General features: G+C 47.8%; 1 protein-coding gene across 1 annotated transcript in view; it reads left to right on the forward strand.

Annotated features, from left to right (window-relative positions):
• Nucleotides 1-24,673, forward strand: part of LOC103768912 (histone-lysine N-methyltransferase, H3 lysine-36 and H4 lysine-20 specific-like) — a gene marked incomplete at its 5' end in the record, with an annotated part of 39,887 nt that overhangs the window by 14,353 nt on the left and 861 nt on the right. The window contains 16 exon segments of the mRNA XM_008936075.1: nucleotides 564-633; nucleotides 1,349-1,464; nucleotides 6,067-6,210; nucleotides 6,641-6,764; nucleotides 7,308-7,508; nucleotides 8,905-9,084; nucleotides 9,410-9,566; nucleotides 9,868-10,073; nucleotides 10,658-10,770; nucleotides 13,391-13,660; nucleotides 14,990-15,106; nucleotides 15,479-15,620; nucleotides 16,077-16,183; nucleotides 18,955-19,159; nucleotides 23,183-23,541; nucleotides 23,543-24,667. Coding sequence (XP_008934323.1) covers nucleotides 564-633; nucleotides 1,349-1,464; nucleotides 6,067-6,210; nucleotides 6,641-6,764; nucleotides 7,308-7,508; nucleotides 8,905-9,084; nucleotides 9,410-9,566; nucleotides 9,868-10,073; nucleotides 10,658-10,770; nucleotides 13,391-13,660; nucleotides 14,990-15,106; nucleotides 15,479-15,620; nucleotides 16,077-16,183; nucleotides 18,955-19,159; nucleotides 23,183-23,541; nucleotides 23,543-24,667 — 3,636 coding nt within the window.

A 24,673-nucleotide genomic window follows, 5' to 3' on the forward strand; every position in this document is an offset into this window, starting at 1 on the left:
GCTGCTCTTCTCCACTAAATACTCAGTACTCAGTGACATGGTGTGGAAGAAAGCAACTTGAATTGTTCTGGGTGGCATACCTGCACAAGACTTGTTGCCAGTGTTTCTAAGGTTGATTAATAAGTCTTCCTCCTTTTTGTCTCTGTGTGGCACAGTCTTATACAGTTATCATGTTTGCAGTAATGCAGAGGCCAGTGTGTTTAAGTCTTAAGCTCCATAGAAGTGTGAAGTCAGAAGAAACTCTCTGTTCCCAGCAGCTTAAAGGGTGTTAGCAGCCTTTTGGGGAGAGCTGAGCAAACAGTGGATGATGCTGATGAGCACAAGACACAGTGGAGTCAATACTCCTCTTTGCCCAGAGGAATCCCTTTTACATGTGGGATGGAAACACACACAAACCAAATGTTTTACCAGTTGTTTTACAAATGTTATAGTCTCTAATTGCTGATGAATTCGTGACCTGAACTGTAAGTTGCATGTTGCAGTCATTCGTAAAGGCTCCTGAGTGATGAGGAACGCGCATCTCCGGTTGGCGGCGGTGACTTGACTCTGTTGTGTATTTGTAGGGCGCTGGCCCTTCGGAGAGCGACAGCTCTGAGCTCTACTCGCCAGCCCTCTTCTCGGACCTGGGAGGGGGTAAGTGAGGGCAGGGCTGTGGGGCTGGACTGTTGGTGGTGCCTGGATCAGTACCCGTGTCTCTGTGTAAAGGCTAACGTGTCCCGGGCTCTCAGAGGGTGATTGTTTCAGCTGAGGCAGTTGCAGAGGACATAGGTACCAAGGTTGTTTATCTGTGCTACAGTGATGTCTTTGATTCCCCTATGGAAAGTGGAAATGGTGGGCTGTTTCTGTGAGAAGGTGTGCACTTCTCATTCGTAGGCTGGGTGCTTGGAGGAGACCGGTCAGCCCAGGTCCTGTCCCAGGATGCCGTGTTTTGCCTGATGACATGCTGTGACCAGGCTCAGCAGTGGCTGCCCCGTCCCAGGGACAGATGTGCAGTTGCATTGTACCCCCTCCCCATCTGCATCACATTGGTATCGACATGGCAGCATGGTAGGAAGAGGTAGTTAGCAGCATTTGATTAGCAGTGTAGCCTCTGTGTTGGTAGCATTTCTTCTTTTCTGCTGGGGGGACTGTCTCAGAAAAGTCAGTGATGCTGTTCAGCAGCCTGGCAGAAGAAGCTTAAACCAGTATGAATTGGTTGAGAACAGAGGGCAGACTGCCCTGGGGCTGGTATTGCCCCGGCGCTTATGCCGTCAGACAGCAGGGCCTGGTCTGGAGCTCTCGGAAGAGGTGCAGAGCTTGCTGGTGGCACCTGTAGCATTTTTCTTGAGTCGTCTTTGTTTCATCCTAGCTTCTGAAAAGCTCTTGGAGAAGCAGCGGAAGCGGAAGAGACAGCGCCACCCCTCTGTTGCAGCGCATTCCAAGAAGAGAAATGAGGAGGGAGTCAGGGAGACCCTGCACTCTGAGGTACCGTTGAGTCTTCCTACATGCTGTCGTCCCTATGACCTGTCAGCTACTTCCCAGGGCAGAGCTAGGCCAGGTTATCTTCGGCTGGCTGTCATGTCAGCAGGGACTTTGTCCCACTGATGTAGTTGTATGAGCTGGGGCTGAAGCTGAGGGTACCACCTTGATTTAGCAGCTGTTTTGTGACGACTGGTTAACTCAGACTCAGTTTTTAAGCTGCTGTTCAGCTCATTCTCCAAGAGAGAGCCTGTTCTGATCTGATGGAGCCAGGTTTCGCCTGGCATCTCGCTTTGCACCTCTGAAGCTTTAACTGCTGTAAAAGGTCTTCCCTGGCAGTAGTGGGAAACTTGCCCTTTTACACACCAGTATGATGCACAAAACTGGAATTAACCCCTTCTTCCACTTGCCCCTGCTTACTAGGATCAGCTAAGAACAATGTTAAAGGCCCTCGGAGGGACTGTTTGTGACCACTCACAAGAGCCTCTGATTGCATTCTGCCATCCAGCAGAAAGGGATGATTGGGGTAACTCCCTTCAACTGCATCCTGGCAGAGGCTGTGTACAGATCTCTCTGATGACAAGCACTGTTTGCCTTTTAGGAATGAGCGAGGTATCAAGTGTAGGAGAAGCAAGACTTCCTGGGAGAGGTGGGACACCTCTGGGCCTCTCACCATCACCTCTCACTTCCAGTGGCCCAGGTTCAGCAACAGGCTGTTTTGTCAGGATAGTCAGTATGTATTTCAGGAGCCAATTATAGTTGTATATTGTTATGTTTGTTGTTACACAGCTTCCAACAGAGCACATACCTCACACCGCTTCGAGCAGTGCCAGCCACCCTGCTGCTGCTGCTTTTTGAAAGGGGGTTTCTGATGGGGGTGATAAAGCGAGGTGGTATCACTGGGCTGTGCAAGCCTCCCTGTGATGGTGTGAGTGCTCTTCTGAAGTGTGCTCATCTGGGATGGTGCTTCAAAGAATCCTGTACAAACACTTCTGCCAATTCTGGGGAGTAGTTAACACTGTCTGCAGTTAGGCACCTGCTAAGAGACTGGCTCAGCTCTGAGCCAGCGAAGTCTCTGTGAATCTTTTATAGGCAAGTAAAGAGGGGACAGTTCAAAGCAGCAAAACTGTCTAGGCCATGGCTCTGAGTCCTGCACCCACCATTCACTACAGAGGAGGCCCAGGGAGCTTTACCTACCTCCAGCCTTAGACATTTGTGTTGAGTACCTGAAGTTAGGTATGGTAAAACATACCAAAAAAAAACCCAAACCAAACCAAAAAAAAACCCAATGCTTTACATTTTTTGCCAGCATTAGTTTCTCTGTGATTGTTTATTGAGCTGCTGTGGTGAGTGTTCACCCCTTGACTTAGGTGAGTATTGGGGTGCTGTGGAGATGCAGCTGTGCTTTCATGTGGAATTCAGACCACACTGGTCTCAAAGTGACTTTCCACATGCCAGGCAAGGAACCTCTGCTTTGTGCTGAGAGATGATAGAAGAAATAGTAGATGGTCTGATGATACAGCACAGCAAAGCCCCAGATCCAGCTGCTTTCACAGGAGAAGAGGGCAGAGGAAAGCCTGTCTGCTGCACTGAACTAAGCAGCTTTCTCTGTCCTTGACTGTCTGTGGAGCCAGAAGTACAAGTTTACAACATCAGAGCAGCAATAGACTGAGAGAAGGGGATGGAAAATGCTGTTGAAATGGTTGTCAAGGTTGTGAGCCAAGGTCAGGCTGTGCCAAAGAACAGGCCAGGCTTTTGAGGATGTGCCAGACTGAGCAGCAGAGATAATTATGAAGAGCTAAGATGAGAAATGGGCCCTCTGTAGGAAGTGCGTAGTCTTGCAGCACTCATGCATGGTAGGGGAAGGAGGGGGAGCAGTGTGACGGGTTCTCCTGAGTGATGGCCTTGAATGGCCATCCTCTGCACCCTGTTCACTTAGCTCAAGGACTTGGCCTTGCCCATCCTGCCTAGCTCTGACATTCCTTTCCTATGTGGTTCTGGGGGCATTGATTTAAACCAAGAGTAAGATCATGGTGTGTGAAAGGTGTAGTTTGGCCAGCTGCTTGCAGAACCAAACAGGGTGGGTTTGGGCTGAAAGAGCAGGGCTGGAGTATGCTATGCCACACTGGGCAACATGGGCCCAGTCATTAAGGTGGCATTGCTATTAGGAAATGCTTTCAGATCTGAAGAGGGAGTTGCTGGTTAATGTTAAATGACTGCTAGATGCATTTAGTTTTCCATTCCATTAACACGTGAAACATCAGGGTTCAAACTAAGGAGTCCAGCAGCCACCGTAGAAAGCAGCCAGAAGGATGGAAAGATGAACCAGTTCTAAATACCTCATACTTGTCTGTAGCAAATCTGAATATGTTCCCCTGCTTCTAAAAATTTTTTTAAACCTTAGCTACAGCAGGTTACAGCTAGTGCCACTGACCACAGGACGGGTGGTGCTTGTTTATCCTGACAGGGACCTCAGTGACAGAGAGGCTGAGCTCCCTTTATGTCTGACAGTGGGGCCCCAGCATAAGCAGAAGCTATAGCTGACCTTGTTTGTCCATACCAGTCGCTGATTAACCCTGCTCTTGTTCTTTGTTACAGTGACCCCTGCAACCCTGAGGTCACTGCTGAGCTGAGCAGAAGAGGGAGCACCTGTGTAGGAATAGGAGGACCTGGGCTGTAGCCAGTCCTTGGAGCACTGGTGGCTGGTGCTGCTGCTCCAGGAGCATTCCAGGAGCTAAAGCCAGTGTTGTGGCCACAGGGCTGCCTTGCAGCAGGCTGTATGGCACACAGAGAAATAGGTGTAGCAGAAGTGTCAAAGAACTTAGCTTGAGAAGCTGCTGTCACATCATCAAAGTTGGCTGTGGTGTTCTTAGATGGTCTTTTTGCCAGCGCTGTAGAGAGCTTTCCCTTCACTCTGCCAGGACTGTGTGGTAGGGTGGCAGCAGTTCACATGCTCCTTATCAGTATTCCCACAGGCAGCATCGTTGCCAGGCTTCTAGTGAGGTTGTGGTGATGGTCTGCAAGGCTGTACACCATATGGTATGGATGGCAGTAGTTTGTAGCTGGGACTTCGCTTTTTTTGGTGCTGAATAAAGGCAATTGATATAATTCATCTTCATACTGTGTACTATAATAAACTGTCAGTGCACTTGTGCATTGTTGCTCCACAGAACTCAGGGCTTTAAAAAATATCCCCAAATAGAAGCAAACTGCTACATTCAGGGAACGGGGGGAAAAAAAAACAACAAACAGGCAAAGGAAGCATCATTATCCGATCAGGATACCATCTCCAAATTCTTTCAGCTTTGGGAGATTTTTATGTCCTTACCTTGTTCAGACTAGTAGTGTGTTCAGAGGGCATTCAGTTCAGCTTTCAAGCTTTAGTAGCACCACGGCTTGGATTGCTGCTCTCCCATGCAGAAGGTGGTACAAAGCTCCCTCTGGTGACCACTAGCTGGCACCTGGCACCAAGCAGGGTGGCTGCTGCTTCTGCCAGCAGTTTTGAGTTCCTCACTAGGTCTTTCAGGTGTGCAGTTCGTGTTTGGGTACACACTGGGTATGGCTCGGTGACCCAAGGAGGAACTGGCAGCTGTGCACTGAGAGCACTTGGCTAACTGCAGTGAGCTCAGATACTAAAAAATGGCACAGTCCTTAGTGTGTTCTTGCTCAAAGCACTTTAGCTAAAGGCATCGCTGTGGTGCAGCATTAACAGCTCTAAAGGCATACTCAGTCTGGAGTGGCAGCTGGGGCTGGGGAGACCACTGAAGTGTTGCCTAGACTGTGCCCAGGAGGCCTGGAGGCTGGCCCAGTGTTGTTTCCTAGCCCTTAGTTGCCTTTTCTCTCACAAAAGCAAAGGCAGCGTTGCCGCGTGCAGCTCCAGGACAGCAGTATCTTGTGGTAGAAACAAGTGTTGTTAGGATACCTGCTGCTCTCCTTGCCTCTACAGGTGTTTGGGCAAGTCCCATGGACATATCGGAAGGTGTCCTTCCACCTTGGGAAACCCTATGGCAGGATCCCCGACTTGACCCATGAGATTGTGGTTGGGCCTTTATTGTTTGAAACCCATGTTCTCAGCAGGATGTTCTTTCATCACTGGATGTTGTGGTCAGTACTGACATAGAGGACAGATGTTTATGAAAGATTTGCTACCCCAGGCAGGGTGGTGGTGTAAGTGGAAAAAAATCTGGTTCATTTGCTGGGTCACAGCTCTCGTAAAGATAGTTTGAAGGTTTTTGTTTGCATTTCCAGTGCAAGCAGACATGAGCATGCAAGATCCTTCAGACTGCTTCAGCCCAGCTGAAATGTTTTTGTGCAGGGCAATAACTTTTTTCCTCAGCCGTGACTCCTTCCTCAGCGAGGGGTTACGAACAGAAAAATACTTGTGTTGAATGTGTATTTTTTTATTATCTAGTAAACTAAGAGCTGTTTGCTTTCCTTTCTTGTATGTGTTTTGGTGGAACTGTATGTTCTGGGATGAACTGGTATGTTCTCTCCAGGGTGGGTAACACACAAACTGCCAAACCTGTTACATGCTCAATGGCTGACTTGGTACTTTCAAGTCAGGATGGGAACTACTGACACCCCTGACATTTGGGTTTTGTTTTAAAGGGGGAGAGATTGGTTCATGGGACAGCTACAAGCCCCAAAGAGGGTAATGAAGAGGGGTCAGAGAATGACCATGGAGTGCCTTCGACCAAAAAGATGCAGGGAGAGCGTGGAGGAGGAGCAGCTCTCAAGGAGAACGTTTGTCAGGTAGCGTCCTTGAAGAAATCTCTTTGAAACTTTACCACTCTAAAGTGTTCTTGTGTAAGTTCTGGGACACACTAGTGGCCTAGGTGGGCCCAGGTACCCTCAAAGTGCTTATTGTAGAATTAACCATTTTTTTTGTGCTCTGAATTGAACCTTTTCTCTGTGGTGGCCTCTCCTCCTGCTGACGTTAACAGATGTTGGAGAGATGTGACCAAGGCAGGATTCATTTTGGCCCGCACATGGTAGCAGGGACTGGATAGCAGTTGGCAGTGATGATGTGTGAGCCACCTGAATTTACTGACACAAGGAAAACAGCATTTTTCCACACAGGTGTATGCTGGCAGTCCTGGATGGCAAGTGGGTTTTTTTCTGTCTGAGATGAGTTGGGGAATGAGGATGCTCAGAGCTTACATGGTGCTTTTTTTCCCCACAGATCTGCGAGAAGCCAGGGGAGTTGTTGCTGTGTGAGGCGCAGTGCTGTGGTGCTTTCCACCTGCAGTGCCTTGGGCTCTCCGAGATGCCAAAGGGCAAATTCATCTGCAATGAGTGTTCCACAGGTAATTCTGTGAGCACAGGATGGCAGGCTGCCTGCTGGGAGCTTACCTGATGCTTCCTTTCCTGGAGTGATGACTGTAGAAGGGCTGCTAACTACCTCTCAGTCTTCTGATTATTGGTTTGATGTTTGATAATGACTTTCTAATGAAGTGGTCTTAGTGTTGATTCAGGTATGTGAGGTGCAAAGATGTAAGTGTCCACAGTCTGGTGAGGAGGATAAAGGGAAATTCTCTAGGGAGAGGGGTCTGGTGGGGAGGATGAGTCAGAGGTGGGCTGGAAAGGGTGCAGTGTTTAGCCAGACTTGTTGATTTTTGGTTTTCTTCTTATTTTTCCCTGGCCTGAAATCACAGCTGTAAATGTTTTTTTTCAGTCTGGAGTTTTATTGCAGCTGCAGGCAAAACCAGTCTGCTGCAGAGAGCTGTACTTTGGGACAGGTACAGCAGGGTGGGAGGGTGTCCTGTACTAACATGCAGTGTGGTGGAAATGCCAGGTCTTAATTTAGCCCTTCTGTGTGACTGGTGTTCCATCTGCTGCTCTTTCTCCAGGGGTCCATACCTGCTTTGTGTGCAAGAGCTGTGGGGAAGATGTCAAACGGTGCTTGCTGCCCCTCTGTGGGAAGTATTACCACGAAGCGTGCATACAGAAGTATCCACCCACGGTCATGCAGAACAAGGGCTTCCGATGCTCCCTGCACATATGCATGACTTGTCATGCTGCTAACCCAACAAACATCTCTGCATCTAAAGGTACCGAAACCTTCTAGGGTGGGCCTGGCGATGCAATTTGAATGTTTCTCTTTGTTTCATGTCTCCTGTGCAGTGCCACATGGTCCACCGGTTCTTGATCTTGACTTTCTGTCCTTGCCACAGTGCTTGCTGTAGGAATAGCTTCTCTCTCTGAGGAGGGGTGGAAGGGGTGCTGTCAGTTATGTGAGGTTTCTGCTCGTCAGCACTCCTCATGGTCAGCCAGGGCAACTAAAATGTTCCTCTGTCCAGACACTTGGCTGCCTGCACGCCTGGCAATGCCTTTTCAATGAGTCTCTAGAGCTGCATGCACACTTACATGATTCTCCCATTTACTTTTCCATGTGCCAGTGCTCAGCAGTGCTGGCTATCAAGGCAACAATGGCATAGAGAGTGGTGTACTAAAGACTATGATATTGGTTTAATTCTTCTTTTTGTGTAATGCAAACTCTCATCTTGTGGTTAGTGACAACTTTGGGCTAAGCTTCAGGCAGACCTATGTTTGAGCTGTCTGCAGCAACACCTTGACCTTTATCTCACACGATTAAGCTTAAAACTTCTATGTGATTGCCTTGTATATTAGCTTCTAAAGCTGCCTTTCGTTAAATCCTTGACATCTTATGATGAGTGGTGATAAGACCAGCTCTGTTTTTATCCTCGGGATCTGTGTTAAAGTTGTCTTTCCCTCCACCCCACGTATCAGTATTTGGTGCAAAAGACAAACTAAGGCTTAAAGCCCACAGCTGACCACTTTCCTGCTGTACATTTGTGTTGTGTACCTTCTGGTTGCTACTTCTTGGTGGTCAGATTTACCCTTTTCTTCTCGCCTTCTCCCTGTTTAGCCTCATGTGATGAACTGAAAACAGGCTTTCAAAAACCTTGAATAAATTAGACCTGTAGGCAAGTCTGAATTCTCCATTCTGGAATTTCAGGGTAAAATCTGATAAAGTGGAGAGGCAAGTGCCGATCAGAAACTACACGGATTGGTTTCATTATGTGCAGCTAACCACTTGGAACACCCTCCCTGTAATTACTGTCTGAGCTGATTTACTAATTATTGGTGTATGATAGGAAGCAGTCCCAGTCTGTGAACTCTTGAACTGTTTTGGCACAGCATGCAGGAGGATTTTCACCTTTAATACAATTTTACATATGTTATATACAAATATATATCAAAGATATTTATAATTTTATATACCTATTATTACATTGAATAATAGGAATCTAGTGAGCATGTAATGGAGTGTGTATAAAAATAAAAGGTCAGTTTCCGTTTCTGAAGGTGAGCCATGGTTGATCATTTTAAGCTTAGGTATCAATAGAAGCTAGTTTTAGCAGAGAAAATAATAAATCACCTTCTTTTAGAGGTTCATTGTGTTGCTGACGTGTCCTGGTGCAGGTCGCTTGATGCGTTGTGTGCGGTGTCCGGTTGCCTACCACTCCAACGACTTCTGCCTCGCTGCTGGCTCCGTGGTCCTCGCCTCCAACAGCATCATCTGCCCCAATCACTTCACTGCACGGAGGGGCTGCCGCAACCACGAGCACGTCAACGTCAGCTGGTGCTTCGTCTGCTCGGAAGGTGAGATGGTCCCTGCCGGGTGCCCTGTCACCGGGGAGTGCCCTGGGAAACAGTCAGTAGAGCATGCAGAAGCTTCGCCCGTCCAGAGTGTGCCACTGACAACTGCAGAGAACAGATTGACTTCCTGTCCATCCCCACCTAAGTCCAGCTTCAGGCCTAGGACTTCTGGGTCCTTAAAAGTGTTATTTTTGCAGCATGAGCAGGGCACAACTTTTGAAAAGGGTTTGCAGAAGAGCATTGTGGCCTTTTCTCACTGAGTGTTTCTGGAAGTGTGGAGTCCAGGGCTTCTGCACAGTGACTGATGAATTTCTCCTTTTCCTTGTAGGGGGCAGCCTTTTATGCTGTGAGTCGTGCCCGGCTGCATTTCACCGTGAGTGTCTAAACATTGAGATGCCAGAGGGAAGCTGGTATTGTAATGATTGCAAGGCAGGCAAAAAGCCACACTACAAGGAAGTAGTCTGGGTGAAAGTTGGGCGCTACAGGTAGGTGAAGGTAGAACAGACTTGTCCCCATCCCTTCTTCATGTGGTGCTCATGGTGGTTTAGGTGAGAAGCTGCTCTTATGTACAGGGTACATACAGTGCCACAGCCTCTGGCTTTTTTTGCATGCATGTAGCAGCTTGTAAAATGCATATTTTCTTCATCCAGAGGCCTCTTGTCTCCCCACCAGCCTTGCTGGTAGCCCTCACACACTTTTTCCCAATGTCTCCATGCAGTAGTGTATGTCAAAGGTAGTTGGAAGTGGGAAGGCCAAAGGTTCCATCTGCCTTTCCTTGTGTTTCAGGTGGTGGCCAGCTGAGATTTGCCATCCTAGGACAATTCCTGTCAACATCCAGAAAATGAAACATGACATTGGCGAGTTCCCTGTGCTGTTTTTCGGATCTAAGGATTACTTGTGGACCCACCAGGCCCGCGTGTTCCCTTACATGGAAGGTGACGTCAGCAGCAAAGACAAGATGGGGAAGGGCGTGGATGGCATATACAAGAAAGGTAACTTGTCTTCATCCAGAGAGGTACATGTTCTTCTCACTCCCATTTGGAGAAGTGGCATTCTTGTAACAGAGAAAAATGTCTTCTTAGAGCTAAAGTGAAATTAAATTTGTAGACTGATCTGCTGCTTATCTGCCATCCAGTACACTCAGAATGTTCTTTGTCTGACTCCCAGGGAGGGAGAAGGGTATGCAGATCTTGAATGCTTATCCTGCTCTGACGTAGCCACTCTAATTCTGCGTGTACTGCTGCTTTATCACATACCCTGTGTCTAATACAGTTGTCATCTGTGTATAAAAATGCACTTAAGAGTTGTGAATGCAGCTGCCTGACACCTCTGCCCAAACGCAGGCAAAGCTAGCTGACAGTTTGGGTGCTTCATCACCCATGGGCAGGTCCCTTACTGTGACTCCTACAACCACCCCAACTGTGGTGGCCTTCCCTTCGTCCTGCTGCGGTGAACCTCTGGAGTGCATGGCCAGGGAGGTTTGCCTGTGGAGCTGGGAGCACTGGGTGGACTCTGGCAACCCAGCTCCGTGTGAGCAGATGGAGCTCCTTGTGACCCAGCTTCTTCTCTCACTTAGCTCTTCAGGAAGCTGCAGTAAGATTTGAAGAGTTGAAGGCACAGAAAGAGCTGAGACAGCTTCAGGAAGACAAAAAGAATGACAAGAAACCTCCTCCCTACAAACACATCAAGGTGAGGACAGGTGGGGGGAACAGGTGCAGAAGAAAAGTCTTGAGCTATCACTGCAGGTGATTCAGAGATATGCAGAAACATTTCTACTTTTGGGGTGTCTGACTGCATTTGAAGGTTACTTAGGCCCTCTGAGCATCTTCAGCCATCCTCCACAGGAAGGATTCATATATGCACAGAGTTGCATGGGAGCTGGACACGAGTGATAGAGGTACTCTGACTGGAACAGGTCTGGATGTCTGTGTGCTGTTCCACATCAGCTGTGTGGTCTGAAGGAAGTGTCTCTACCTTGGGAATGTAGAGGAGAGTGCTGATCATACGCTGTGTGCTCATGCAGAGTGTGCTGCTGGTGGCAAGGTGGGGATCCAGGCGGTGCAAGAAGGGAAATGGTCAGAGTGCAGTGGAGCAGGGCTGTGTGGAGGATGGAGACCCACAGTATCTTGTTTCATCTCTGCTGTTGTTTTATATCTCTTTCTGTATCAGCTGGTGACTGAACAGAAATGCTGAAGCAGGTGTACGTGCTGGAATATCAGGCCTTTTGCTGACTTGGTGAACTGTTCATGTTTAGGGCTATGTTGTGAGATAGAATTGGAGCAGCACTAGAACTCCTGCAGGATGGAAGTGACTTGAGAGGAGAGCTGGGGCCAGTGGGTGCATGTGCTTGAGATGTGGGTCCAGTCCAATCAGAAACCCAGTGATTCAAGGAGCCTTCTGTTTTTGGTTTCTTTGATTTTTCATTGCTTCTGTCTGCTCCTTCACTTTTCTTCTGTGGTAAACTGTAAAAGCCTAACTGATTGCTGATGCTTTTTGTTTCTAGCTAGGATTTGTTGGCAGACAGGTATGTCCTGTGTGAGTTACTGTGCAGTGTAAAGAACACAACTGAATTGCTGTGGCAGCAGTATGGGCTAGGCAGCTTCAGTGGAAGAAATACAGTTTCTCATTATGGGTATTTTTAAGCCTGTCTCTGACCACAACAGGAAGGAATTTTGTGGAAGCAGTTTGGAGCCTTTGAAATGCCCTTTTAATATAAATAATAACAGCCATGGTCATTAGCCATCACAGATCTTCTGAGGTCTGGGTGCAGGCTGTTTGTCTCTGTGAAGCAAAGTGGTTTTCAGGAGCCCGTGGTGAACTGAAGAAGGCTTAAGAGTGAAATGGCTGAAGCTGGCTGTGTCCTCTCCTGTCCTTCTAAGGAGATCATCTTGGGATCTATCCCAAGGAGCACCAACATGAAAGGTTGCTGCAAAATACAGTTGGGATCCTTCATATCAGGGCTGTGGTGAGTCCAAGCATTGCCCTGTTCCGGAGCTGGTTTTGTACCAGCAGTACCATCAGTAGGGCAGAGCCTGCTTGGCCACAGGTTCATGCTGAGAGGCACTTGTGGTCACTTGGGGTGGCAGTGCCAGAGCCAGCAAGGGCACCTCTGCCTGCCTGGTGGAGGTCCTAATCCTGCATGTCTTGTTACTCTTAAGAGGTGACAAGCAACAGTCTGAGCAGGAGATGGAAAGCAGCAGAAGAGAATACAAGAGTGTTGAGGAAGGTCAGATATGGGAGGCAGTACTAGGAGGAAAGGAAGATTATTGAAGAGGTTAAGCAGGGGTTTCTGCATGGCATGCTTTTAAACAAAGGGGAGGATCAGGGCTAGACCTGCCTCAGGCAGGCTGCCAGCGTGGAATCTTTGCTCAGTGGGTGGGAATAGATAAATCATGTAGGGGCTGGAATAGTTTTGCTAAATCCCCTCTTTTCATGTCCTCAGAGAGGAAAGGGAGCTGATGGTATTGCTCATGTAGGCAAGGAACACAAGAAGCTTTTCTTCAGTGTCTCTCTCAAAAAGTCCTGACTCCTTGTTGCCTGCCTTTCAGCATTCGCTGCCTTTAACCAAAACCAAAGGACCCTGCTCATGCCACAGACATGCCAGTCACTTCTCCACTTGATGCTGCGCTCTTCTTCCTTCTGGAACAGTTCTTATAGAGCCCTTTGGCCTAACTCTGGGCTGCTCTTTGCAAGTCCCAACCCCAGCCTTTTCTGGTTTTTCTTTCATTGACATCTACAGGACAGTTAGGTAGGGAGCTAACTGCATGTGGCCTGGTGCACAGGTAGGCCCTCTGTACTCTGTTACAGGCATGTCTGCCTGGTCCTTGTAGTGACAGCCGAGAGCACAAACCAGCTGGAAAGTAACAGTTTTGAAAACCAGGGCTGTAAGGAAAAGCTGAGGAAAAGGACCCGACGCTCAGAGACTGGAAAAGGTGCTGTTTGACATAGCAAATGGTTTGGTGTCGGTCACAGGTATGGTGTGCATCCAACGAGAGCACTGAGCTGGATTTAGGCACCCTGGTGATGGGAGTGGGATACTTGGCAGCCTCTTCTCACTCTGGGGTCACAGAGTACGTGTTGCACCGGCTGATGCTTGGGGTCCTGCATCCTCCCTCACTTCCCTCCCACAGTAGTCTCTTGAAATTGGGTGCCCAGAAGTACATATCAGCCTGTACTTGTGTCCTCCTGCCCCTAGCTGTAACTGTCTCGTACTGCAGCCTGTCAGCTCGTAAGCAAGGGCTGAGTACAGAAGTGACTATCAGGATAACCCGTTGTGCTCAGGAGCTGAGGTCCTTCGCGTGCGTTCCAGGTGAACCGGCCGGTGGGGAAGGTGCAGATCTTCACCGCAGACCTGTCCGAGATTCCGCGCTGCAACTGCAAACCGACGGACGAGAACCCCTGCGGCCTGGACTCCGAGTGCATCAACCGCATGCTGCTCTACGAGTGCCACCCCATGGTCTGCCCCGCGGGGGAGCGCTGCCAGAACCAGTGCTTCTCCAAGCGCCAGTACCCCGAGGTGCAGATCTTCCGCACGCTGGCGCGAGGCTGGGGCTTGCAAGCCAAAACAGACATCAGAAAGGTCGGTGCTCCGTTTCTGCCTGTTATCTTCACTTGCTGCTCCTCTCTTGCTCAGTTTTGATTTTGATAGATTTGAAAAACTACTAACTTCCATAATCTGAAGAAGACTTCTTGCCATAGCATGCCATTTAGGAAAGAAACGGATGAATTTAACTTTTCCAGTCCTGGCAACAATATTTTGGCTCAGATAACCAATAAAATGGTTTGCATGTTGGTGTCCCACAGGGTAAGAAAGATCATTGCTCGATCTGTTTGCCTGTATGAACAATGGGCTTTATGGGCACACCAGAACATGGGCCTGAAGACAGTGGTCAGGATTTCCAGATGGGGATCAGTGATTATACTTCCCTCCCATTCTTGAAATAGCCAGATTTTTCCAGCATGAGAACCTTGTATCAGAAACTGAAATCAGGGCTTAGCTCTTACAGAAGGGTAATGTCTTGGAGATGGCTATTTATTATTGCTGAAACTGGTATCTCCAGCTAAAACGCTTGTATATATTTTTTTTAAATTCAGAGAATAGTAGTTCTGTGGACACACATCTGTGCTGAATGGAGCAGGAAGAATGTTAAAGCAAAGAGAACCCCAAAGCAAAAAAAAGGTGAAGTGAAACAGAGGACAACGAGCACAGTAGGAGAAGAATGTCTGAAAAAGGAGTAGGGACAACATGCCAGGGGGAAGGGCTCAATAGCAGAAGTTAAAATGTGAGTCTGTCCTGTCTAGGCTTTGCTGCCTGCTGTGATATAGGTTAGAGGATCTCTCTGCCATTCCATGTGTTGTGTTTCACTTTTAGCAGACGGTCTGGAAACAGCAAAACTCAGTTACATAACGGAGCAGAGCTGGGGTTCGGTTTGGTGATTGACGTGCAGTCTCTGCAGTACTTCCCTGCAGGGGAACTCCACAGATTCCCTGCAGGAGCGAGTGCCCGAGGTGCTCGTGCTGCTCAGTGTGGTCGGACCCCAAAGGGGTATCGTTTCCAGCTGGAATGCAGTTATGCAGTGCTTTGAGCGTTGCAGCAGAGAGCTGCTCTTGCGGTTTACTTGCTGCCAGTCCTGAACATTAATTCTTCCCACAGCACAAAGAATGATCTGATGGGCATTGTTGCTTTTTTTTAATTTATTTTGCATTGTTGAGAGTGTGAAACAGATGTATTATTCAGGGCTCTTGTTGAAGTGTATAGGTCAAACTAGCTGCAAAGCATAGAGGAAGATTTTTATTAAGAGGCTTCCACAAAGGAAACGGGAACTAAATTTTAAGACAAAGGTGGATGCCGCTCTGTCCTGGAGGGAATTTGTCTTAACTTACCAGCTTGCTGTTTTCTCTCTGGCAGGGTGAATTTGTTAATGAATATGTTGGGGAGCTAATTGATGAAGAGGAATGCAGCGCCCGAATCCGCTATGCTCAGGAGCATGACATCACCAATTTCTACATGCTGACACTGGATAAGGTATGTGGAAGGAATTCCTCTTGCCGGCATCCTAGGCAGATGTAAAACAATTGCAAGGAAGGCACGATAGTAGTGTTCTCCAGCAAGTAAAAGAGATGCTAAGAGTTGCTGGTGAGCTGGTCTGCATTCCCATTAAAGAGAAGACTAAAAGAACACACTGTTACATGCATTAGAGAAGCAAGCAGTAGAGAAGTACCAGGTTGGATCTCCTTAGGATTAGGAGTAGTCTGAACCAACCATTTGAGCTCATTGAGAGGAGGTGAGCCACTTGTCCGAGTGCAGTTGTTCCAGGTACCCGTGCTGCGATGGCTTGAGCAGGAAATGACAGCTTATTAAACATACGGTTCTGGGTGTTCCTTTTCTCCACCCCAGGATCGCATCATCGATGCTGGGCCGAAGGGCAATTACGCGCGGTTCATGAACCATTGCTGCCAGCCCAACTGCGAGACGCAGAAGTGGTGTGTCAACGGCGACACTCGCGTCGGGCTCTTCGCAATCGTCAATATCAAAGCTGGTAAGGAGCCCTGCTCTGACACCACCCGCGGCTAAAAGCCTGCAGGTGTTTCTGTAAGGAAAGAGGAGGGTTTGTAGCTCCCTGCGAAGATGGTTAATTTTTGTTTTCACATAAGCAGCCGTGAGACTCAACGCCAGCACTGGCATAATGAAACACATACATGTGGTATCAGTGGAGGTTCGCTGTTCTAACTTTACAGGCTCAAGAAATGGAACTAAGGAAGCTGCAGCGTTGGGTCAAATTCCCTTTTTGGCTGTAGTATGTAGTAGTCATGGGGGATTGCACTGAATTTTCAATCCACACAGATCTTTGGCGACATTAATAGTTGGTATCCTTATGTAGTTGTGACAGTCATTTGTATCATTGTATTTCAAAAGTGAAGTGTACTTCAGCAGTGAGACGTTCTGCTTCATAGTTTATTACAACTTGCTTGGTTTTGGTCTGCTTCTGTGCCAGGTACTGAGCTGACTTTCAACTACAATCTGGAGTGTTTGGGAAATGGAAAGACCGTTTGTAAATGTGGTGCTCCAAACTGCAGCGGCTTCCTAGGAGTGAGGCCAAAGGTAGGACGCCTCCTTTAAGCTTTTGTTCTTCCTAATCACCTCTTTGCATAGATGTGTATCACTTGTTCTCAGAGATCTCAGGAAGGGTAATCCAGTTTCAGTGTGGCTGCGGAAAACACTGCTTGAAATGAATTGAATATCAAAGTTTTCATTCTGAAAGCACAGATCTTAGGCCTGATTGTTAGAGTTGCTATAGATAACGACAGGAAATTGTAATTTACAACAAAAGGATAAAGGAAAGATTTTTTGGGGGGGAGTTTTCTGCCCTACTAGCATGACAGCTTCCATCACATTAGAGGAGAAATTAGCACGGGAAAAACTTCAGCCCTATAACCAAGAAACCACAGCTTAGCCCATTTCCCAAAGAAAAGGCACGAGTAAATTGTGAGCATGCATGGAAAGCCAGCAAACTTGCATTCTTTCAGACGTTGAGTTGCTTTAGAGCCAGAAGGCTTCTACACCACCATCTTTGCTGCAGTAAGAAAGTTCCTGGGCTTTTTTCCTATTTTGGTCAAGCGACTGAAGTGCGTGCATCAGACAGGAGTAAGAAATTTGCCATATCCAAAGTAGAAAAATCAGTAGCTTTTAGAACTCGACAACTTTTGAGAGCTTTGTGTTGTAACTGCAATGATGCAGTAACAGGAATTGATTTCAGTTACCTCCTTGTGTGAGCTGGTTCTCACTGGGAAAAGGAAACAACAGGAGCAGTTGGCCAAGTTCCCAGCTGTCACAAACTAAATCTATGTCTCAGCTGTTGGTTTCATTCAAGAGCTTCACCAGATCAGTCTGTAATCCCTCTGCTCTGGCATGTGGGTACTGGCAGCTGGCTTACCCATGGTTCAGGGTGAAAAGCTCCAGCAACACAGTTGTTAAACCCCGTCAATATATAGTGAAGATTTTGTGATTTGTCCGGAGAGCTTAGCTCAGCAAAAAAATTAACTCACGATAATAAAAATGTGAAGTCTTCAGAAGTTTACAGATGGGGTGAACTACACATCTGATGTATTTAGTTCTTTTTGCAGTATGATTTCAAATTCCATTGATTTTTGTGCTGATTCTGTGTTACATATGGCTTTACTGTCATTTTTGCCCTGAAATGGCAGGTTGCTTGATGGAAGTCAGAGAAGGGTGCCCCTTAGTTGGCATTGATGTGTTCCATCTTGATGAGATGGGCTAAGAAACAATCCCGAAGAAAACACTACCTTTTTTTTTTTCCCAAATTCATATCACAGTAGATGCGTTTTTAAGCTTCCTGAAGAATACAGCAAGACAAAACTTGGATGATTATATTCAAATTCACTCTCAAAAGTGACCTTTCTAGCTGGGAGTGAGGCAGAATGCTTAGGAGTCTATTATACTTCAGTGAGCAAGTGGGAATCGCTTAGTCCAGCTGTTAGACCTTGCTTAGACATGCAAATTAGCTGTGAAAGGTTTTTCCTGTTCTCTTTGTAATTAGCTGGACGAGGTACTAGGCACTGAGAATAGGTGGAATAGTTTAGGTGGAGTGATTTCACTGCCTGCTGTTTCAATGAGAAGGCCTGACTTGTCTCCATTGTCAATGGGAACGATGGTATGAGAGCAGAAACGTCCACATGTGAAGGGGAAGGAAACAACCTAGAGATGTAATTCCCTGATGGCAGGACAGCTGGATAACCACTGCTCCCGAATTCTGAAGCTGTAGGCCTGGAGACGAAGACTGTTTTGGTGGGTTTGTTTTTAATCTTGATAGGAGAGTGATTAAAATAATACCCAATATTTACACAAAATAAGAATGTTAAAATTGCCTCATAAGCGTTGTCTCAACACACAGTTTTTCTGCCTGGAGGATGCATATTTGGACACGAAGATGTGTGGAAAATGGCGTAAAACTTGGCTCATGTCTGTTTAGATGAACCAAACTGATAATGTCACTAACTAGGGACAGGTAGCACCACTTTTTGGAGTTGAGTGGTACACTGGGAGGCTAAGCCTGGAGAGGATCTGTGCTGAGGGACTAGGAGTGCTCTGAGGAGCTAGCTTTGGAGGAAGCTGAGATGGAGGAAGCCTTAGGCCATGGTGGAGAGCACTCAAGCCATTTAGATGCTAGTCTTGGAACCTGTTGTGGTTATTTCTTTACTGCTTGTAACAGCTGTTGGAAACATAATTTTAACTGAGTATAGCTGGGAACGGGCTGGAGTGCAGAGATTCCGTACACCAGAGCACATACCTAGAGGGTAATAGCAGAAACATGTCTGCCATGAGAAGATCATCAGTGAGCAGTTGTGGTGAAGGAGACATTGTGCATTTCAGCTGTGTTGGCACAAGAACAAATAGGTCTGAACTGATCACAGATAAATTCAGACTGAAAGCGGAGAGAGGAGTAAGGAGTGTCAAGAAGTGCAGGAAGGCCTGGGAGAGACTCCTCATGAGTCATGGGTGCAAGGAGGCTCATCTGCTTTGCCTGAGGACCTGAGGAGTCTGTGAGAGGTGGTATGACCTCAGCAACACCAGGAAGCCCTGGACTCCTCATGCTGCTCTTGTTAATTGTATGTATCCCACATTTAACCAGGCCTTGGTGCAGGGCTTCCAGGCTCTTTCAGAATCAATGAGAACCATTTGCCATAGTAAATTGGTTGCCAGATATTAAGAAGCACTGTAGAGATCCTACATGTTTCAGGTATGGCTGCAGTGAGGTGTTTTTTTGCAAGGTTTGTGGTTATCTCCACTGTAGCAGGAAGGGAACAGGTGGGAGGGGAAGAGAGCTCCATTAACTGCCATTGTCTCACCTGCAGAGCCAACCCAGCCTCACTGAGGAGAAGTCCAAGAAGCTGAAGAGACGGCCACAGATGAAGCGCCGGTCGCAGGCGGAGGTGATGAAGGAGCGAGAGGACGAGTGTTTCAGCTGTGGGGACGGAGGGCAGCTGGTTTCCTGTAAGAAGCCAGGCTGCCCCAAGGTGTACCATGCAGACTGCCTCAACCTGACCAAGAGACCTGCAGGTCAGTGCTCCACAGCTGGGCTCTGCTTGGGTCACGGCGTTGTCTCGTGTCCCAGGCACTGCTCGTCACCTGGCACTCGCTTCACAGCATTTTAAATAGAGAGAAATCTTTCTTACTTGGAACAGGCCTCACAGCCCTGCACCCCACTGTGACTGCAAAAAGGTGAATTAATTGCTGGAGGGGCAGCTGGTCATTGCCTAAGATCTGTGAGCTGACCTCAAACTTGGGGCCTGGCAGACAGCCCCAAAATCAGTTAAAGCATTGCTTCCTCAGATTGGGTGTTTTCCCAAAGTTGAAGACAGAATTGAATGGTGAGGAAAAGCACTGGTGGAAAACAGGTGTTCAAGAAGAATGTGGTAGATGTCTGAGCTCACAGTTAAGGAAGAGAAGGATATCAAAAGCATAATTCTAGTTTGAGGTGAAGTGAGGATAGGAATTTGAAATTTAAAAAAAATATATTCAAAAAATACTTCCATATGTGTACAGAGAAAGAAATAGGCTCTCTGCATGACTGATAAAACAGTTCCTAGTTTGTTTGTAGTTCAGGAGGTATAACATTTGCTGGAGGAAAACATCTAAGTTAACATTTAAAAATCTTAAAGGAGATGGCTGAGGGGAATGTTACCTCTCATTTTTTTCAGTTTGTATGAACTACTAAAGGAGTTCCTGTGACCTTTAATGAGTATTTAGGTTTAACCAGAGCTCAGAAAGGGAAAAAGTTTGATGTGAATCTTTGTAGACCAATTAGCCTGATTCCTGTCAGGCCAGGAGGATGGAAAAGCCGATACAAGGTCAGGTCCCTAAAGAATTAAATGGCAAGAATATAAACAATACCAGATGACAAGCTTTTAGGTAGAATTAACTCATGAAACATAATTCAGGGGATTTTGCTAAGATAATACATTTGGTTAATAAAGGCAACTGCACTGAAATAATTTGTTTAGGGGGCTGTAAATCTTTTGATGTAAGCATTGTCATAGTAATTCTCTATGCAGCTTGGTGTGGTATTTTCTGAGCATGTTCTGGAGGCCAGCTAAGAAACACAGAACCAAGTGGTCTCTGAAGATAACTGCCAGGAGAGTCATTATGACAGTGTTTCTGTCAACACATAATGGGGAGCCAGATCTGGGCATTCAGCACCTCTAGCTGTAATTGGGCAGGAGGTTTAGAAGGGCTGGTAGTATATTTTTTAGATGACAGAAATTATGCGTGTGCATGTCTTGAGTTTTGGGGAGCATAAGGCATTTATTTATACAGCAGAGCATGGATTGCTCATTGAACAAATGCTGTAACAGCGATGAGACAGCCAGCGGGGCCTGCAGGTCATTCCTCTGGGCTATGCCATTCAGGGTGAGGGGGTCCTGAATATGCCTTTCTACCCATTTTTGTGTGCTAAGACAGGACACTGTTACATCCTGGTGGCAGGTTTCCCCATGCTTTAAAGCTGCCAACAAAGGCCTGTTGTCCCGTTTTCCATTTGAAAAGTTTCTCCTAATGGTCTGACTTGAAAGAACAAAGGGTTGCCATCTCTCCAATAGTGGGTTTGGTTTTGTTGGATTTTGTTTTCTTGGTTTTTGGGTGGGGTTTTTTTGGTTTTTTTCCTTACTTACTGGGAGGCTCTTGTCTCCTTAGTGCTTTTCTGGCTTAAAGGAACACCTCTCCTTGCAGCTCTTATTCCCTAAAATTACTGTTCTTCGTCCCCTCTGAACTGCGCCCCACTTACCTAGATGTTTTTGAAACTGAGGTTAACGAGTATTTTAAAGAATTGCAGTCGAGGCCTTGTTAACACTAACAGAAAAGAATAATTATATTTTGTCTTTTACGTAAGATTTCTCAGGAAATGAGATTTGAATGGTTTGGAAAAAATAACTCTTCAATTTAAGTAATATTTGTGGTTTGCCCTGTCATCCTTGAGTGTTCATCTTGATCCTTTTCACATACTTTTCTTCCTCCTGCAATCCTGCTTTGCACTGGTCTGCATTTAATTGCACTTTGTAGGTACAAGAGCATCTGTTCATAAATTCTGAGCATGTTTAACCAGATTTTTGCACTCCCTCACAGCCTTGTTGTTACCTACCTGTTTCTGTAAGAGTATTTGTTATTCTGTTTCCAGAAATTTAAATTAAAATGCAGGCTAAAATAGACTCCTGAAGGATATAATTGGAAATGCCTCCTCCACAGTTTGCCAGAAGACTATTAATAGCTGGTTTTTGAGACTGATTTTCAGTCAGTTGTAGCCATTTTACTCTTCTTTTTATGCGTAGGCTATAATTTTTATAGCCCACTCCTTAGAGTACCATGCAGGACATGAAAGGTTCAGCACTTTCTACTTCAAAAGTTTCCTCTACGATGGGCATTACTGTCGAGTAATAGGAATTTCCTGCTTGTTTGCATGTTACTAATTGTGTGATCTTACTTCTGAGAGCTCCAGGCTGTCTCTGGAGAGGCTGCTTATTCATTAGGCCTTTTATCCTGTCAAAGACCATAAAAGTGGTTTGATAGGATTTATCTTTCCTGCAGCATACTGGCAGGTTTTGACTGACTTTATTTTCCATCCATACAAATGACCTCTATAATAGTAGTCCCAGAGTCTTCCCAGTGGCCAGAGCGAGTGTTGGAGTGTGCCTGTGGGGTGCTGAACGGTGCAGGGGGAGCAGCGACAGCCTGTGCTGCTGCACTTTGAGCCTGGAAGGGGTAAAACTACTTCTAGCATTAAACATCCCCACTCTGAAAAGATTGCTGGAAAATTGGAAGAGACACAGCAAAGTAGTGTACGTATTTAAGGACTGGATCAGAAACCTTGGGCAGCCTTCAGAGAAGGGGGAAGAACATGCTACGTATTGTCTTCAACCCCAGGGGAAAAGCAGCATGAGAGAGCAGAGCAGAAAGCTGCTGCTGTGCATGGAGAGGTGCCCACAGCTGCTCAGGGCTGTGCTGCAGCCACACTCTCCTCCAGCTTCCCTGGGAAAGGGCTGGTAGCCAAAGCCACAGCTGGTGGGCTTGGATCAGGGAGGCTGGGAGGAGCTCTTGCCCGCCTCATGTCCATCACTGCTTGTGGTGGCCCGTGCAAGGGCTGCTCTGCAGGCAGCTGCTCTCTGCAGTGAGGCAAGAAGCCAGGGGGAGCATGGGGTGTTGGTGGAGCATGGAGGCAGAAAAACAGCCATACTGATCCTGTGGTGAGAGGCCAGGAATTCAGCGTTGTGTATCCTGGCTGCAAATGGTCTCACTGTTCCCTGTGCCCATGAAGTGGGGAGAAGCATTTGGTAAAGATGGCGGCAGCCTTGGCTGGGGGAGCAGGGGGCTGAACCAGTGAGGTCACCTACAAGTGAAAAAATCGGTGATCGTTCAGGAGTAATGTTGGGTTTTTCCCTCTGTCATGCTGTTTATACTGATGGTGAGTAGATTCAGCATGGACATGGAGCTCTTCAGGGAGCAGCTTGGCTTTGTGCTAAGCAGTATTTTTATCGTGGCTGTACAGAGATTCAGGAAGATGCCTTTGGGTACAGAGACGCTAGAAACCTACTCCCTTGTGATCACTGCCCTCTCACTTCTTCTTTCTGATAAACAGGAAGGGAGGTTATTGGCCCAGAATTAACAAAGACTTACATTAACCTGATCTCTTAAAGATATACTTAAGAAATCTGTTGGGTGTTTTATGCACAGATACCACTGCTGTGGTCTGTGGAAACCAGAGCCACAGAGCTGTGCAAGTTGGGGGTGTCTGTTCTTCTCTAGGCAACCATATTGGTTAGTGTTGGGATGGAGCTAGATGGGCCTTTGGTCTAACCTGGTGTGGCTTGTTTTTCTCATGAATATCCTTGCCCTTGTTGCTTCTGAGGATGCAGGTTCCTGTTGACTGCCCACTGAGCCGGGGAGCTATGGCAGAAACTGAGGACCCATAGAATTGTATGGGAGTATTACAGGGGTGTTCCCACTCTCTTTTGACTCCCTTTGCCGCAGACCTTCTCTCTTACCCATGTACCACTTTTAAGGTATGTCTTTTCTCCTGTGTTTGTGCTGCAGGAAAATGGGAGTGCCCCTGGCATCAGTGTGATATGTGTGGTAAGGAAGCAGCTTCCTTCTGTGAGATGTGCCCCAGGTCCTTCTGCAAGCAGCACCGAGAAGGCATGCTCTTCATCTCCAAGCTGGATGGACGGTTAAGCTGCACAGAACATGATCCCTGTGGGCCTAACCCTCTAGAGCCAGGAGAAATTCGTGATTATGTGCCTCCCATAGAAGCTCTGGCTGATGGTGAGGACCCCCAGCCGCCGGAGGAGCCACCCGCAGACACAGACCTGAGTATTCAGCCTCTGGACAGCTTACCTCAGCCTGTGGCCCTCAGGCTGCAGTCGCCAGAAAAGGCCCCCGCTACCCTAGCGCTGCGGACGGCGCCTGCCGCCATCAGACAAGCCCCCCACCACTGTAGCCCTGAAGTTGCAGCCATCAAACAAACCCCCCACCACCCTGGCCGTCAGGTTGCCTTCACCAGACAAACCACCCGCCACCTTGGCAGTGAGATTGCCACCATCAAATAAACCCCCCACCACCTTGTCGCTGAGGCTGAAGCCATCCAGCAAACCCCCCACCACCCTCTCGCTCCGGCTGCAGCCTTCAGACAAACCTCCCACCACCTTCTCACTCCGCCTTGAGCCATCAGACAGGCCCCAGGCTGCCCTGTCCCTAAGGCTGCAGTCAGAGAAGCAACCCATCATTGTAGCGCTGAGGCCTCAGCAGCCTGACAAGCCTCCCGCCAACGCAGTGCTGTGGCCACTGGACGAGTCCTCCAGTGATGCTTCACAGCCTCCTCTGCCGAGCAAATCTCCTCCGGGAGCCGAGCAGTCGTTGGACGAGTCGCTTGTTACTGCTGGTGCCCTGCAGCTCCAGCTGTCAGACGAGCCTCCGGCTGCCGACGGGCTTTTGGGGTTATCGGCCAAGTCTCTCATTGACACCACGACCCAGCAGCCTGAGCTGCTGGACGAGTTCCCAACAAAATGCCTGCATGCTCAACTGTCGGACAGACTTCTCGCCACAGCAGGGACCCTACAGTCCCAGCTGGTGGACGAGCCTCTTGAGGCCGATGAGCTTCAGCCACTGGACAAAGCTTTGACCCAGAGTCTGCAGCTCCGGTCTGTGGAAAAGGCTCCTGGCTCCGTGGTGCCACAGGTCCCAGCGTTGGAGATGGCTCCTGGCCCTGGGGTGCTGTGGCCTCTGCCCATGGAAAAAGTTCCTGGCTCCTCAGTCTCACGGATCCTACCCATGGAGAAGGCTCCTGGATCGGCCGTGCCACGGTCCCCACCTCTGGAGAAGGCTTCCTTCTCTGGGCTTGTGTGGGTCCCAACCACAGAGAATGCTCCCAGCTCTGAGGCACCCCATCCTCTGCCTCTGGAGAAGGCTCCTTCCTTGGGGATGCCACGTAGCCTGCCCACAGAGAAGGCTCCCTGCTTGGGGCCACCGCGGCCCCTGCCTCCGGAGAAGACTCCTGGCTCCCGGTCACTGCACGTCCTGCCTGTGGAG

This window comes from Merops nubicus, unplaced genomic scaffold (genome assembly GCF_000691845.1).
Source record: "Merops nubicus isolate BGI_N331 unplaced genomic scaffold, ASM69184v1 scaffold7942, whole genome shotgun sequence".
Lineage (NCBI taxonomy): Eukaryota > Metazoa > Chordata > Aves > Coraciiformes > Meropidae > Merops > Merops nubicus.